The sequence below is a fragment of the Myotis brandtii genome, unplaced genomic scaffold (genome assembly GCF_000412655.1).
Source record: "Myotis brandtii unplaced genomic scaffold, ASM41265v1 scaffold237, whole genome shotgun sequence".
NCBI classification, from domain to species: domain Eukaryota; kingdom Metazoa; phylum Chordata; class Mammalia; order Chiroptera; family Vespertilionidae; genus Myotis; species Myotis brandtii.
Genome location: NW_005358943.1, coordinates 3,826,715 through 3,842,882, shown reverse-complemented (window position 1 = coordinate 3,842,882; position 16,168 = coordinate 3,826,715). Strand labels below are relative to the sequence as shown.

Below are 16,168 nucleotides of genomic sequence, written 5' to 3'. Positions count from 1 at the left end.
TTTACATAACTAAACCAAGGTCATCAGAATTTGTAGTCTGTGTGCAGGTGTTAACCTCAGCCGTAGGAAGATGTACGGAGTGAGAAGACAAGAGGATGGTATGTGGAGCCCTGGGAGCTTTGGTTTTTGAGAAGTGGGACCTGTGATGAGCAGCCATGAAGGCAGCTGGTTAGGGGCAATGGAGAGGGAGCAGATAAGCCAAATGTGACGTCCTGGGAGCCTGGGAAGACAGGAGCAATGGAAAAAATAAGTGATTGTACTGAACGATAACAAGAGGTCACAGAAGACCAGAACTGGGAAATGTTCATTATGTTTGTTGGCTATTGATGGGTGGTGACCTTAGCAAAAGCAGTTTCTGCAGCATGATTGCAATGGAAGATTGCCATGCTTTAAGCAATGAATGGGAGTTAAGTGCATTACGACAGTCAGGGCAGAGCCTACATTCAATAAACTTGGAGAAAAGAAAAAGACAGAGAAATGTACAAAGAAGTGATCAAGGAAAACTATCAGTAGAGAATGAGAAAATAATCAAAACTATAAACAATTTGGGGGGAAGAAAGACAAAGTGAACTGGGGTCTAAGCTCAGGCTGATGGGTTCACCTTGATAGGAGGTACACAGCTTGCTGTGTGAGATGAATATACATGCAGCTAAGAGGTTCTCCCAACTGGCTTTTTATTTTTAACTTTCAAACCATGTGGAATTTATTTTGATAAGTGATATAAGGGTAATAGATCCCCTCCCCTTATTGCCTATGACAAATTTTGAATGAATGAATAATAAACAGTCAGACCTAGGCCTTGACCCTTCAGTCACCAAGGACTCAGAGGAGCACAGGCCTTCCCACACACTCCCTGCCTCCATCCCCCACCCCTGGCACAGTTTCCTCATTCTCCAGACCCGTCCACCGACTTCAGAAATTAGGCTCTCACGCCATCGGGAAACACCGAGGAGATTAATGGGGAGGAGTTACTCTATCTTCAATCTCGTGAAGCCTGGTAGTTTCTCAGCCTTGCCAACTATTTTCTTTGCTTGGTTTCTGCCAGAGGCAAGAGCAAGGAACAAGTAAAAGGAAAGAGTGACAGCAGAAAAGATTAAAAGAAAAAAGAAAGACATAGAATAGGGAAGATTTACTGCTGAAATTAAACCAGAGAGCAGGTTAGGAAAGAGAGGTTGGTCGCAGAATTAAAAGCTGCACATGTGTGTTTGTTTAAGATTATGTGGATTACCTATTGTATTGGGAGATCCAAACGGGTTTCCCTCTACACACACTCCTACCAGGTAGCTGTTAGAGTCCTCTCCTAAGAACCAAAAGCTCCATATGCAGTAATTTATGGGTCTTTTCTCCGGTAAGAGATCAAAGCAACATTATCTGAAAAGCCTACTTAGCATCCTTTAATTATAAAATCTGAGGTATATTTTTCAAATTGGATTAGATACATCTTCACTTCCACCATTTTCACCCTTAATTTTGAAGGTATGCAAGCCTTTTCTCAGTGGGGAATCAAAAAGCCTTCAGCACTTTGTGAGAATTACTCATCTGAGCCAGAATTTGATCATTAAATTCAACCCAGAGGCCCTGGCAATTGTTGTCTTGCTTGGTCACTCTAAGTTCTCACCAGTCCTCCCCAGTTTTGGACAATAATGCAATTCTGTTTCTTTTAAAGACATATTTATTCAACTAGCATTTATTAAGCACACAATACATGCTTGGCATTTGACTGGATGCTGAGACTAGTAAGATGAATGAGATATAAAATTGGCCCCTTAGGAATTCATATAGAGAAAAAGGAGCAAATATATTTTTAATTTCCGCAATCTGATTTCTTCAGAGGTTTGTTTAATATCCTTCCTCTAAATAACAAGACCGATGATATATCCATTGCCTTGTGTATTATCAACAAAGCTACTTTATCATGAATAAGCAAAAGAGTACATAAAACTTGGCTATGCAAAAGAAAAGTTCTGGATAAAGAAAAAGAGACTTCATCTGAAAGAGCACATGAGACTATGAGAAATGCCAACGACCCTCCTACCCAATCCCAGGAGGCAGTACCACACACACACACAACACACACACACACACACACACACACACACACACACAAAACAATAACAACAACAACCACAACAAAACTTACCTGACTTGCCCACGCCTGCTCTTCCAAATACTGCCAATTTGACCTCTGCACTTTTAGCCATGCTGGGTGGTGGTAGACAACTCCCTGTCCTTCACACTAAAGAGCTGAGAAAATCGTTTTGGTTCCAGCCTTTGGGTTCACCATATCATTGCAAATCTGCAACCCTTAGACAAAAGAGATTGGCATTAATATTTATTAAGCATCTCCTCGATGCCAGCCATTATTCAACTTGATCAACATTTTCCATTTTGACCTTCACCACAATCCTGTAAGAGGGCTCTAGTAATTTACTGTAAATGATTCAACTATTAAATGATAGATCCAGATCCAGGACTTGAATTTCAATCTGTTTTGGTTCTAAAACATGTATTTTCACTCACAATAGCATTTTTTCTAAAGTACTTCCTCAAGAATATTTAATGAATATTAATATTTTCATTGTTTTTCTGTCAGTAATTGATAACAAATATTCGGAGTATGTGACTACATGCATTTGCCACGTGTCTGTAAACATCCAAGATGCAAACAGATGTGATGGGGAGAGTCACATTTGGAACTCTTTATTATTTCCCTTTGGGCCAAGTAATAGACATTCATAGTAGTCAACCCCAATGTAATACAATTGAATTTGCATTTTAAGGTTTAAATTTTATCTCAGCTCACACTAGATCACATGATCAAGTCATGTGATAGATACTCATGTTCCAGGAGTTGTTATGTAATATATAGATGATATTTTAATATTTTTCTGGGCACAATGGCCTGGTACACAAAAGATAAATGCCATGCCCTGACTTCTGATTCCTTTTCTATGACAACTTCAAGTAAATTAGTTTATGATATTATCCTAACACTTGGGAAATTAATTATATTCCATAAAACATAAGCACATTTTATATAGGTGGGTGCTTCAGGGATGACACCTGGGTTCTTAGTGCCATAGAAATACAAAGTTGACAAGAGCCCCGGGGCCCAGCTGGTGTAACTCAGTGGCTGAGCTTTGACCTATGAATCAGGAGGTCAAGGTTTGATTCCTGGTGAGGGCACATGTCCAGGTTGCCGGCTCAATTCCCAGTGGGGGGCACCCAGGAGACAGCCGATCAATGATTCTCTCTCATCTTTGATATTTCTATCTTTCTCTCTCTCTACTTTCCTCTCTGAAATCAATAAAAATATTAAGAAGAAAATAAAAGAGCCTTGGGGTCAACCAAAGAATCCTCCAGCCATTGCAGGAATCCTTATGAACAGACAACCATACAACACCCAGCCTGTGTCTGAGTTACCACTCTCAGGTGAGGAGGGGAAGGAGAATCATTGCCAGCCTTTTCTTTTCGGTCACTCAGAGCCCTTCAGGTAGCCTAGCAGCTATGAGGACCCTTTGCCCCACCCCAGGCTCTACTTTCTAGGGAAGCGAGGGCCAGCATCTCCCCTTGTACATCACGGGATGTAGGGTCTTATTTATGCTTTTTTGACTTTCACCTTCCCTCTTCACCATATGCAGCTCTCTCCTCTGACACTTGCCATTTTAATTACTCTAAACACATGGCATCCACTGCATTCCCCACCAGAGATGTGACCTGACAAAGTGACCCAGCTCAAGTTCACTGACATTTTCCCTATTCATTATCTGGGCACCGTGGCTGTATTGCCCCACAGCCACTCCTCTTCCACATGAGCTGCAGACTTCCCCACTCTGCATGTCTGCAGTCAAGGTCTTAACCCTAAATACAAGATTTCACTTTTATCCTGGTTAAACTTAATCACATCAGTCTTCCTTTCATCCAGTTTTCCAGTCTGTAAAGAGAATTTTGAAACACAAATCTGTTATCTAAATGTGTAAGTTGCTCCTGCCAGCGTTTTGCCATCTACACATTTTCACAAACAGCTTCTCCAGTGCAAGATAAAAGTAAAACTCCTTCTGAAAATTTCTCCAAAGACATCAACACATAATTGTTTTCTTCATTATGCATCCAAGCTATCAACCTGTACCTAACAAATTTTGTATGTACTGATTTTCAAAGTGCCAGAACTTCCTCTGAAGGATGAAAAGGTCAACATGAACATTGGCTATAGTTTCCTTCATCCTCAATAACAAAAAAAACTTCTTAGTAATCATTAATAGTACCAAACCCAGAAGCTTTAACATCTGTTATTTGTCCAGTCCCATATTTTGGCCAAAGATCACAGGATGTCCTTATTTTAACTTTATATGCATTCATTAAGAAGAGGCCTCTGTGTTTAGTGCTTCATCACAGAAGTTTCACAGAAGCATAATATATAAAGATGCATTAACTATGCAAATTCTATACAAGAATGGCAAGCATTCCTTTGAAACATAGACCATGTCAGTGTCTGGAGCTTGTATAAACAACAATTTGTTATTTCATGCAAAACTGTTCATTTGCATACACATAAAAACCTGTGTCATTACCTATTGTATTGATGCTTCATGAAAGTAGCCATCAAATGTGATTTTAAAAAAAGAAAACCACATTTGTTAAGTCAGATATTTCAGTAACTTTTCAGTAACTCCCAAATGGCCTCAAAAGAATAGGAATTTCACATAAGAAAGAGAAATTGTTTGGGCTAATTTTTTCATTTATAACCTAATGAAGATACATCTGGTTATTCTCAATCTTATGTCATGTTTAGAAAAAATGACTTAAAGGAAGACACAAGCTGACATACATCCTTCAATATTTTATTTCTCTCATGAAAATGTCAAGTTACATAAATTGCTGTAATAAGTGACCTGTTGCCAAATTTCTGACGTTCAAAAGAATTCATAGCCCTAGCTGCTTTGGCTCAGTGGATAGAGCGTCAGCCTGCAGACTGAAGGGTCCCAGGTTCGATTCTGGTCGGGGCACGTGCCTGGATTGCAGGCTTGATCTCCACTGGGGGATGTGCAGGAGGCAGCCAATCAACAATTCTCTCTCATCATTGATGTTTCTGTCTCTCTTTCCCCCTCCCTTCCCCTCTGAAATCAATAAAGATATATTTTTTAAAAATTCATAAACCAAGACCTTCCATAACATGGATCTTAAAAAAAAACTATTAGTTTTAATGTTGTGCAGAAATATTCTGGCTGAATCCAGAAGTTGCCATTTAGTTTTTATGTAGACAGTGCTTTACCAGGACAAAAACTTCTGAGTTCCTATAAATCCCAAAGCTAAACTTACATAAACTTAGATATTTAAGAGATTAAAGGTACGGTGATTTTTTTAAACAATAAAGACCTAAAAGAAAGCTTAGAAAGAAGAAAAACAGGAGCTACCCTCCAAATCCTACGCTATTAATGCATTAATTGATTCATTCCACATTTATGCTAAGCATATACAAACAGAGTGGCTACCTCCCAGGAGCTTAGACCTCTGACACTTAGGTCACTAATAACCTCATTTAAAAAATATTTAAAGAAAGGTTTCATTCATAATAAATCATTCCCAAGGCTACTTGTCAAGGCCCATGCTTCCCACTTCCTCTTGGTTAAAAAAAATAATAAAAAGAAAAGAAAAGAAAGAAAAGCATCTTTATAAGGTAATAGTTTTTTCTAACTAACTTCTGTATTTATCATCAAAATAAAGTGCAGCTGTTTAGGGAAGCCCGGGCGTGGGAATGAGATTCCCTTTGGGCTGCCCCCTCTCTAGCCCTGAAATCAAGTTTTCCTCTTCTCATCCCCCGAATTCTCCCTCATCTTACGACGCAGCACCCACAGCGACGAGAATAATCGTACCAGACCCCTGGCTGTGGCGCTGCTCCGGGAGCAACAGGTATCCTGGATGATAAACAGGCCCGCAGTGGACCGACCGCAGGTCTCTTGCTGGCAGCCTAGAGGGCAAATGCAGCGCAAGTCAAAAGGGCACGCTGGGTCCCAGCTCGCAGGGCGCTGTCAAACTCTGGGCGCCTGCGTTCACGGCTCCCTCTTGGGGAACCCCAGAGCCGCCCTGGGGGCCAGGGACCAGGAGGACCCACCCAGAACCGAGGGTTCAGGGACCCGGAAGGTTCTGCAGGAGGTCGTCCCGAAAGAGCCACCTGGGCACGTGCCTGACACTCACCTGTTCACAATCTCCAGGCCCGGGAGAAGCGCGGTCCCCTGCAAGTTCGGAATCGCTCTCCCCTCCACGCTGCGCAGCCCAGGGTGCAGGCTGCGTTTCGGAGTCGCTGGGCTGCGATCACGGTTGCGAGCGGCGGCGGCGGCAGCAGCAGCAGTAGCGAGTGCCAGCGGACCAGCCGGAGTCTCCTCGCTCCCACTAGCAGCCTGGGGACTGCGGCAGGACGCGCGAGCTCAGCCCGCTCGCGGCCGGGATGCTGCAGTGCGGCGCTCGGGCGCCCCCTCCTGGCCAGGGGCCTGCTTTCGCCGCGGTGCTGCCTCCTCCTGGAGAACGTGGACTATGCGCCTTCTCTGGGCTACACAGGAGTCAGGCTTCCCTGTCCCCTGGCTCAGTTCCCAGCCTCTGGTTCTCGCAAGAGGACCTCTTTTCTTGCTTAAAATGTTGGGTGTAAAAGCAACACTACGTGGTATTTTCCATTCCTGGTTTTCTTTTTCTTTTTTAAAATATATTTTTATTGATTTCAGAGAGGAAGGGAGACGGAGAGAGAGACAGAAACATCAATGATGAGGGAGAAATATTGATCCGGCTGCCTCCTGCACGCCCCACCCTGGGGATGGAACCCACAATCCCAGGCATGTGCCTTGACCGGGAATCAAACCATGACCTCCTGGTTCATAGGTCAGTGCTCAACCACTGAGTCACACCAATTGGGCCCATTTCTGACTTTATTTTTATTTATTTATTTTTAAGTTTATAGTTTATTAATCATCTCATGAAAAAGCTGCACAACCATCACAGATAAACTCACCGAAGAATCTTTACTCCTTCTTTTTGCCAGCACCAACATTGGCCTTCGCAGCCCCCCTGACTTTCTTCATTCTGTTCTTGTGTTCCTTTGCTGTTTTCTTGAGGTCTTCTTCTTCTCATATAGGCCATGTCTTGCAAGTCTGTGTTTGGGTTCGTTTTTCTTTGCGTAATCCAAGGAATCATAAATCATGCCAAAGCCAGTGGTCTTGCCACCACCAAAGTGGGTTCTGAATCCAAACACAAAGATGACATCAGGTGTGGTCTTATACATTTTGGCTAGTTTTTCCCGAATTTCTGTCTTGGGTACTGTTGCCTTCCCAGGGTGAAGGACATCAATGACCATTTGCTTCCACTGAAGTAGTCTGTTGGTCATGAACTTCCTGGTCCGGATGGGTACCGTGTCATTCATGATGAAGGTTTATCTTCAAGCAGCCAGGGAGGAAAAGAGGGCCACGCTTCCTTGGCCAATCATATTAACGCCCCATTTCTGACTTTAAATGATGCTCACAGCATCCCTTTGGGGTCCATTTGATTATCCCCGTGATACCCAAGAGGGAACTGAAAGAGAGGATCAATAACTTGTCCAAGGCTAGTATTTTGTTGGAAGTAAGTCCAGGCCGGCTGGAATGGAAGCTGAGAGATGCTAGGAGGGACATATGTACCGAATTCAATTAAAATTTATCGTTACTTATTTGAAAAAGTGCCAAAAGCTTCACATCCTCCTTAGAAGATCAGCACTTATACTATCTGAATCAAAGTCATACTCCATCATGCCCAAAACCTAACAAAGATGATTAATTTTATGCGGTGCTAGACCTGCTTTTACCTCTCGTCTCATTTGATATTTATACCCCTCCCTGGGGTAAGCACTAGTATCCTAATTACTAGCCTTTCACAGATGAGAAGGTGACTGTCAGAAAGGTTAAATGCTTCCCCAATGATTATCAAAGGAGCGGGAAACATCTAGGCTATTTTTTGGATCCTCGGTATGCCTCTGTCTTCCCTTTGTCCAGTCCCCTTCCTCCCCCCCCCCCCCCGCCCCCCTGTTTTGCAGCAGGTGTTTATCTTTGCTTTCTTACTCTTAAGTGCTAAGGGTTCCCAGGAGACATGTAACTAGGGGGAGCAATAGGGAATGCTGCATGGCTCATCTCCATTTGTCTTCCTTCCCTCACTTATACCCCCATCCAATGTACCTGGCTGATGTCTCAATTTCTTAGCTTCTGGCTCAGTGGCAGAACAATTTGGTAAATTAATCCCTGCTGTTGTTAATTGGGACAATGATAAGATGAGGAACAGCTTAGGTTGGAATCTAGGCTTGGCCACTTAATAGCTGGTTCGCTGGAGAGTGCAAAAATGCAGCTTCCTGGTGAAGCTGCCCAAATGACATGCCTCTAATGCAGCCGTGGGCAAACTACGGCCCGCGGGCCGGATCCGGCCCGTTTGAAATGAATAAAACTTAAAAAAAAAAAGACCGTACCCTTTTATGTAATGATGTTTACTTTGAATTTATATTAGTTCACACAAACACTCCATCCATGCTTTTATTCCGGCCCTCCGGTCCAGTTTAAGAACCCATTGTGGCCCTCGAGTCAAAAAGTTTGCCCACCCCTGCTCTAATGCCTGGCCTTCCCTTTGCTTCTTTCCTATTATTAATCACTAGCTAATTAACATGGTATCAAACTTTTAACTAATACAAGTACATCAAATTCTTTCATCCTGATACAAAGATGTGGTTGTCACAGCTGAGAATGGAATAAGAATAACCTAATACAGGCAGAAAAACCTGGATTATGTAATGAATTTTGAACCAAAGAGCTGGTTCTCCTGGCCAAGCTGCCACTAAGACTTGTATTGGTTCTCTAACAAGAATAAATTGCAAAGTCATGTCAAAAGACTCTTGTGCAATATATGCCAATGTAGGTAATTATTCCTGAGTTTGCAACATAAATCAGTCATTCTCAGATGACCTATTTTTGTTTTTGTCATAAAGTCCCAAGTGAAAGAACTTCCTCAAAGATCCAGACTAGGTAAAACCCCACCAGTTATTTTGTTAAGATTCTTCAAATCAAGTAAGCAGACCTCTTAGGTAAGCTATTTAAAAATGTTTTTAAACATTTAAAAAACTACTTGCGTTGTTATGCAACAGATAATCTGATGAATGCACAGCCAGAGACAACCAAATGACTATGTAGAGGCTTTGAAGTATGCTGATCCTAGCTGGGAGAAGAGATGAGGAATGAATACATGAAGAGAAGCCATATATTATAGCATGCATTTATTCTTAGAGCATTCTACAAAAACCTGGGGAAACAGTGGCCTAATATTAACTCGTTTTCCACTCCAACCAGAAAGCCTTTGTAAGGATTGGATTACATCAACCTGCCAGGACAAGACAAGATAAAAATATGCAGATTTTGAACTGGGAGAGTTTTCAAAAGAGAGAGGGACAGAGAGGCAGGTTGAATTAAAGCTAAAATACAGAAGCAAGAATCCGGGACCCAGAGACAACCTAATGCAAAAGCTGCTAGAGCTGCCCTAGCCGGTTTTGCTCTGTGGGTAGAGCAAGCGTCAGCCTGCTGACTGAAGGGTCCTGAGTTCAATTCCGGCCAAGGCCACATGCCCAGGTTGTGGGCTTGATCCCCAGTATGGGGAGTGCAGGAGGCAGCCAATCAATGATTCTCTCTCATCATTGATGTTTCTATCTCTCTCCCTCTTCCTTCCTCTCTGAAATCAATAAAAATATATATATTTTTTTAAAAGTTGCTAGAGATGAGTGCATCTGTGACACTTGTTCATTTCAGGAATTCCATCCTCTTTTCCACCTCCTCCCAGATGCTCAAGTCCACCATGCTCTCAGCTACAATATATCTTGAGTGTGTTTTCTGAGCAGAATGCCTGCATGGCTCATCTCCATTTGTCTTCCTTCCCTCACTCACACCCCCATCAAATATACCTGGCTGATGTCTCAATTTCTTAGTTCCTGGCTCAGTGGCAGAGCAATTTGGTAAATTAATTCCTGCCAGTTGTTAATTGGGACAATGGCATCGTGGATAAGATAAGGAATAGCATAGGTTGGAATCTAGGCTTGGCCACTTAGTAGCTGTGTTTCTGGGCAACAGGTTGTTAAAATCTGTAAAATGATAATAATGCCTGTTTTATAATATTCTTGTAAGGATTGCATTAGGTAAGTTATGAAATGGATTTCTGGATGGCCATCAAAATTTAATTATTTTTTGGAGGGGTAGAAGTGGGAGATAACACTTAAAGTTGCTAATAGTTTTCTATTTCTGGAGACATTTGTGGGGCAGGTTCCTTCCTTTCTAGGAAGAACTACTTGAGAGGCCTTTTGAGTTATTGGAAACCTAGGCATTGTCTTAGGGAAATCATATAAAGGGAGGAGTTCAATTATTTGTTTATTTTTTTATTGTCAATAGCCTGAGTCCTTAGGGAATATAAAGTTTGTCTCCCTATAGATCTCTTTGCATCCATGAATTAAAAATGGAAGTAAAAGAAGCCTTCAGGGAAGAATGGCATTATGAACCAAACCTCTTTCCTTTTGTAATTCAAAGTTACGGAACCTGACTGATGTATTGGGTTGACCTCACAGAGGCCATAAGCTGCAAAGGCAAGTAAGGATCATGAGACTCTTAAGAGGAAACACGATAAGGAATGAGAAAGTCTGAACTGACTGTCTGACCTCAAAACCAGCACCTCAGTTGTGAACTAGGGGTGCTGCTTCAGGCACAAGAGGTGCTAAATTCCAGTAGACTGGGAATGAGGCAAGAGCTGGGAAATCTCAAATAGTGAGATTAGGGGTCCTAACATTGGGGAGCTGGCTGTAGGCTGGCAAAGCAGTGGAATTAAGCAGGGATGGTTAAAGCTGGCTTTACAGCATCCAAAATTCCACGGGCATATTTTGAATGTAAACTGGAAGCAATTTCTTGTCACCTAACTCATAGATGGCAGAGAAGTTGGGAATATTTCCCAACCTGGGTTCCTCTAGAAAGAGAATAGAGCAGGAGTCTTTGTTCAACTTGGGGAATTATCCATCTCTTTGATCATTTGTGTCAGGTATATGGTGCATATAATGGAATCTGAGTACCACTCACAAGTTTATAAAGGTAAAGGAAAAGACGGGGGACCACGAGATCAGGGTGTTATCAAAAGAACTCTAGTTACCAACTTAGGACAAGGCCTCACAGGGTAGCATTACCTTTAGACTTTATAATAAACCAGGTCTGGGTCTCAGGTTTCAGTTCTCAGAATCGATTGAGCTCAGCTGACTCACATTACTCAAACTTATATGATATTGAAGTTCATACATCAGGCTGACAAGTTTTAATGATGTACATCAATTTCTTGTGACCAGAAGTTTGGGTTCCCCATTAGATCACTCTATTTCTTGTGTATCTAGAGAGCAAAATAACATTCTCTAGGATTCTAAAGAATATGAAATTGGCAAAAGGGAACATTTCACCTGGAGTAGATGATGGCAAATTGTACTTAGTTTATTTTCATTCTTAGTTATGTTTTTACATTATCTTCTTAATAAATTGAGAAATATGTACCAGCTGTGCATATGCAATGGGAGGGATTTCTCTGTATATTTAAAATGCACCAATACCCAGAAAAGAGAACCAGCTTCTTTTTCTCTTCTTTACTCTCTTCTGTTCTCTTTCCCTGGAGAAGATACAATAAATTTGATATTAAGTTGCAATCAGATTCTATACCCAGTTTGGACTTAAAATACTTTTCAAAATCCTATCTTGATCCAGGTATAGACAATTTCTTGGTTACTTATCACATCCATTATTTACTACTGCAGATTTCACTAGCTTAACTTGCAGAAGGTGAATATATTTCCCTTATTCCCAAGCTTTCCATGGGACATTTCAGTGCTGCTTCCATATGTAGGAGCCTTGTTATTGTCACTCCATGATATAAAGATTGGGGTACCAACTTTAGCATGGTTACCTTTCTGTGGCATATTTAACTAGGCATGCCTTTTATTATGCAGGGACACTGCTAATACAGGATGGACTCATTTAAGAAAATACCCACACATTTAAATAATCATTAAATCTATAAAGTAATATGAGAGGTGTGCATGCTGCCGATACAGTGTTTAGAGTGCCCATCCCTCCCCCCTGTATTGGAGTCAGGGAGGCCCTGTCCAGAGCCTCAGCCTAGCTTGCTGCCTACAGCTCTCACACAGTTATAATCCTGGATCTCAAGTGTTAAAAAAGAAATGACAGGCCAAACATGGAGTCAGTTATACTAAGTCCCACATCACCAAACCAAGACTTAATACTTAACTTGATTACAGTTTCAGCCTCCCCCAGGAATACAATCTTAAACCAGTCAATCTGAAATTAACTGGTCAGCACCAATGAGGTCATCTGCCCGATAGACCCCTGCCACCCCCAAAGGAAAGGGGACTTTGGCACAATCGATCTGTTTTTCACTAATATAACTTCCTCGTCCTGTTGCCTTCCACCTATAAAAGTCTTCTGTTTTGTACAGCTCCATGGAGCTCCTTTCTGTTTGTTAGATGGGATGCTGTCCTGCTCATGAACCACTGAATAAAGTAAGATCTCTAAAATTTACTCTGTTGAATTTTGTTTTTTAACACCCACTTTCAAGAAGCACTTTTGAAATTTGGCTTTCATTATTATTGAAACATTCTGTAGGGAATGACCTTTAGTCTTAGGAGACTAGGGCATTTTATTTCCATGAAGCTTTCACAGTTATGAGGAGGGAGATTTTCCACGGTTCCTTTCATTGCATGGTGAGGGAGGCTATTCAGGGATGGAAAATTCTCTAGCAATTTTGCTGGAATGAGAAGAGTTTGGGATTTGGGTGCCTCCTGGAAGACATTGGCCATTATTAATCTAAACCTTCACTTTATGGTGAAGTGACCTTCACTGTAGAGCTACTTCTTAAGTTACAGAAGTATCCTCAAGTTTATATGGTTAAAAACCATTACAAGATTTTCTTATTAATATGCTGTGACAACATGCTTATGTTACTTTACTTCAGGATCTATCTTACTCGTGAAGGTAATAACAAGGATTAATTAACAGCAAGAACAGAATACGGAACAATTTAATTTTGCGTTTTCATTTCTGCATTAGATAAACTTCATAAAGTTTTTAACAGTTGTTTCTACATTTTGATATAAAACAGCAGACTTAAAATCTAAAACACAGATAACAATTAGATGAAAATAATTGCCTGTTTCTTTTAACCATGGACACTTTCTTGCTCCACAGAGAAGAGAAATCTTAGGATAGATGAACTGATACACATGCTTGAATTAATTTATGTGTCCTAACTGGGAGGCAGATATGCATTGTCCTCATTTTAAAGGTAAGGAATAAAAATAAGTGATTTGTCTCAGGATGAGCAAGCCAGGAGATGAGTTTATATAAAGTTGTCACTGAGATATATTACTTTTATTATAATGCTATAAACTTCCAGGTGATTGATAACCTCAGACTATAACAACCAGATTATCAACCTCACATTGCCAATATGAGTAAAAACAATCATCTCTAACATTTGGATAGCACTTTAATGAGAGTGTAATTTCTTTTACTCTACATTAGCTTCATTTTAGAGATAAAGAAGGTGAGGCCCAAAGAGTTTCTTATCTAAATACACCAAGTTAATAATGTTAAAAAAAAGAAAAGAAAAAGAAAACAAAGGCCAAATGGAGTCACTTTTGCTAAGTCATATCACCAAACTAAAACTTAATAACTGCTCCAATCCAGGCAGGCAATACCCTTTAAGACAGATGCCAACAGGGAGACTGGGTGCAAATGGGCAGCTGGCAGGAATGGCATGGATATACACTCCCTTTTCCACCCCAGACCTCCTGAACTGGAGAAGTACTGAGCCGCCATATAAAGAGGACCCTTTGAAGATGGAAAGTCTTTTTGCCTCTATCTTCACCTCCCATAACTCAGCTTGGTTAGACCTTCAGCAAATGCCGAATACTCTCCTTACTGCCAAAGAGTGGTGGATGGGTTCAGAAAGAGCTAGAGGAGAGGCTAGTGACCTACACAATGAGAATCCTCAAGACTTGATTAGAGCTGAAGCTTCTGTGGCCAGGAATGTTAATGACTGGGATTTACCAAAATTTGAACATTAAAGAGAATGTATCCTTGCCAGGTTAAGGAAGAAAGTACCTAAACAAAAGAATTTTAGTAAAGTTTAAATGTTCCAACCACCAGCAGAGGAAAATCCATCAGAATTCTTGGAGCAGATTTGCAAGGGCTACTGTCAGTGCACTGACCCAGATCCTGATGCTTCCAAAAACTTAAAGGTCATTAACATGACCTTTATAACAGACTGCTTCAGATATTCAGAGGAAATTCCAAATAGTTGAGGAAGCTTATGCGATGCCTACATCACAACTAGTAGAACTTGCTTTCAGGATCTTCAATAAGGAAAAGAAAAGGAAAAGAGACAATAAATAAAACTACACGCCCAAATGCTGGCTACCACAAGGAAGCCAAGATAACATGATACTAGGAAACAAGATAACAAGAAACTAAGTAAGTAACAACCACTTTCCCTGTACCTAAATGGTCCAACTTCAGAGGATGCCCAAAGTTAAGCCCCAAACAATGTGCCTATTGCAAACAAGGGCATTCTTAAAAAAATTGCCTGATCCTAAGTCAGAATCTAGCCAGAATGCACCTACAAATTCCCCAGATTACAGAGAATGATCAAGAATGATGGTATCCAGGGGTTTCGGCACAATTCAATGGCTCCTTCCACATCATCCACATGGTGCTCAGGGTTACCCTAGCAGTGGAAAACAGATTAATTATCTTATTCATCAAAACAACAGTCACTTACTCTGTGTTAAAGACCTGACTGCCAAAACTATCTCATGAAAGTATGTTAATGTGGGTTTCAGGAAAACCCCAACAACAGCCATTCCTCCAAACTTTGGACTGTGAAATGGGGAAAATGTACCTGAGACACAGCTTTCTATATGTGCCCAAGTTCCCCATCTGCTCCTGGGATGAGATTTACTGGCCAAATTGAACACAAAAGTAATCTTTGCCCCTGGCCAGACAGACATTAAAGTTCTTCCAGAAGACGCTTGTGCTCTACAGGTGGCCCTATGCAACTCTAGGAACAAAATAAGCTCTACTGAAATCCCAGGTATAATCTTGAGGGCAGTAACTCCTGAGGTATGGGCCCAAGGCAGGCCAGGACAGGCCAAGATCACTGCCCCAGTGTAAATCTGGGTACCAGGGAAAAAACATTATTTCTTATTTGAAACAATATCCTCTAAAAGATCAAGCAAAAAAAGGAATTCAGCCCTTGATAACTGCATTTCTAAACTACAGCTTATTTGTCCCTGCCCCTCTCCATACAACACTCCCACTCTCCTGGTATAGAAGCCAGGTACTAACCCTGGTGAGTCACAGATATGGTGTGTGTCTTTCCACCTGTCCCTTGTGCTCTATAATGTACCAATAGACCCAGATACATTGGACATTAGGACAGTGGTAACTTCTGAAAGAATCAACTCATCAACTACACAAGACAGCTGGTGATGTTTAGGGGACAGGGATTGAAATCAAGTATTCCAGAAGTTCAGGGAAATGGGCAGGCTGAATCCCAATGGAGAGGCCAAGAGGTGAGCCTGAGAAAGAATACAAATCAGAGTTGCCCAAGGCAGGAAAGGAAGGAGGAGTATGCTGTTGGGACCAAATTCTGCCTATTTAGGGACAGAGTCCATAGACTATATTCAATAGAAGAGGGTAAGGAGTAGGTAAGAGGGGTCATTAGCAAAGGCTACAGTGAATCTCAAAAGAGCAGTTGTGGCACAGAAGGTGTGCTGACTGACAGATGCTGCCTTAATGGGGTAACTCAATGCTTCCCTTGAGAGCCTTCTCTGGGGCTGTCTATTCTAGTCTGAAAGAGGAGAGTATTTTCAGTCTCCTGAATGGAACTAGTGAAATGAGAAACCTCTTTATAATTCCAATGAAATTGGAGGGGGAAGAAATGGATCTTATTTTTCTTAGCAGAAAAATTCTCTTCTAGGCAAAGACTCATTTTTGTTGGTTGAATATCTTAATAATATGATTAGATAAGAGCTGAGACTCTCTTAAAAGTAACAATGGGTTGCTGATCAGTTGCTCTTTAA

The 16,168-nt window shown here is 41.3% G+C and overlaps 1 protein-coding gene and 1 pseudogene across 2 annotated transcripts in view; both read right to left on the bottom strand.

The window, feature by feature from the left end:
• The window catches only part of RERG (RAS-like, estrogen-regulated, growth inhibitor), a 103,921-nt gene extending 97,491 nt beyond the window's left edge, over nt 1–6,430 (bottom strand). The window contains exons 1-3 of one of the 2 annotated variants that reach the window (XM_005866780.2): nt 6,196–6,430; nt 5,874–5,968; nt 2,141–2,304 (exon numbers count right to left, since the gene is read on the bottom strand). In XM_005866780.2, the coding sequence (XP_005866842.1) occupies nt 2,141–2,201 (61 nt within the window). In that variant the 5' untranslated portion in view covers nt 2,202–2,304; nt 5,874–5,968; nt 6,196–6,430. The remainder of the gene's footprint in view (nt 1–2,140; nt 2,305–5,873; nt 5,969–6,195) is intronic. The other variant, XM_005866779.2, reaches the window with a different exon arrangement.
• Nucleotides 6,431–6,995: 565 nt separating this feature from the next.
• On the bottom strand, nt 6,996–7,430 carry LOC102243930 (annotated as a pseudogene).
• Nucleotides 7,431–16,168: the final 8,738 nt, after the last annotated feature.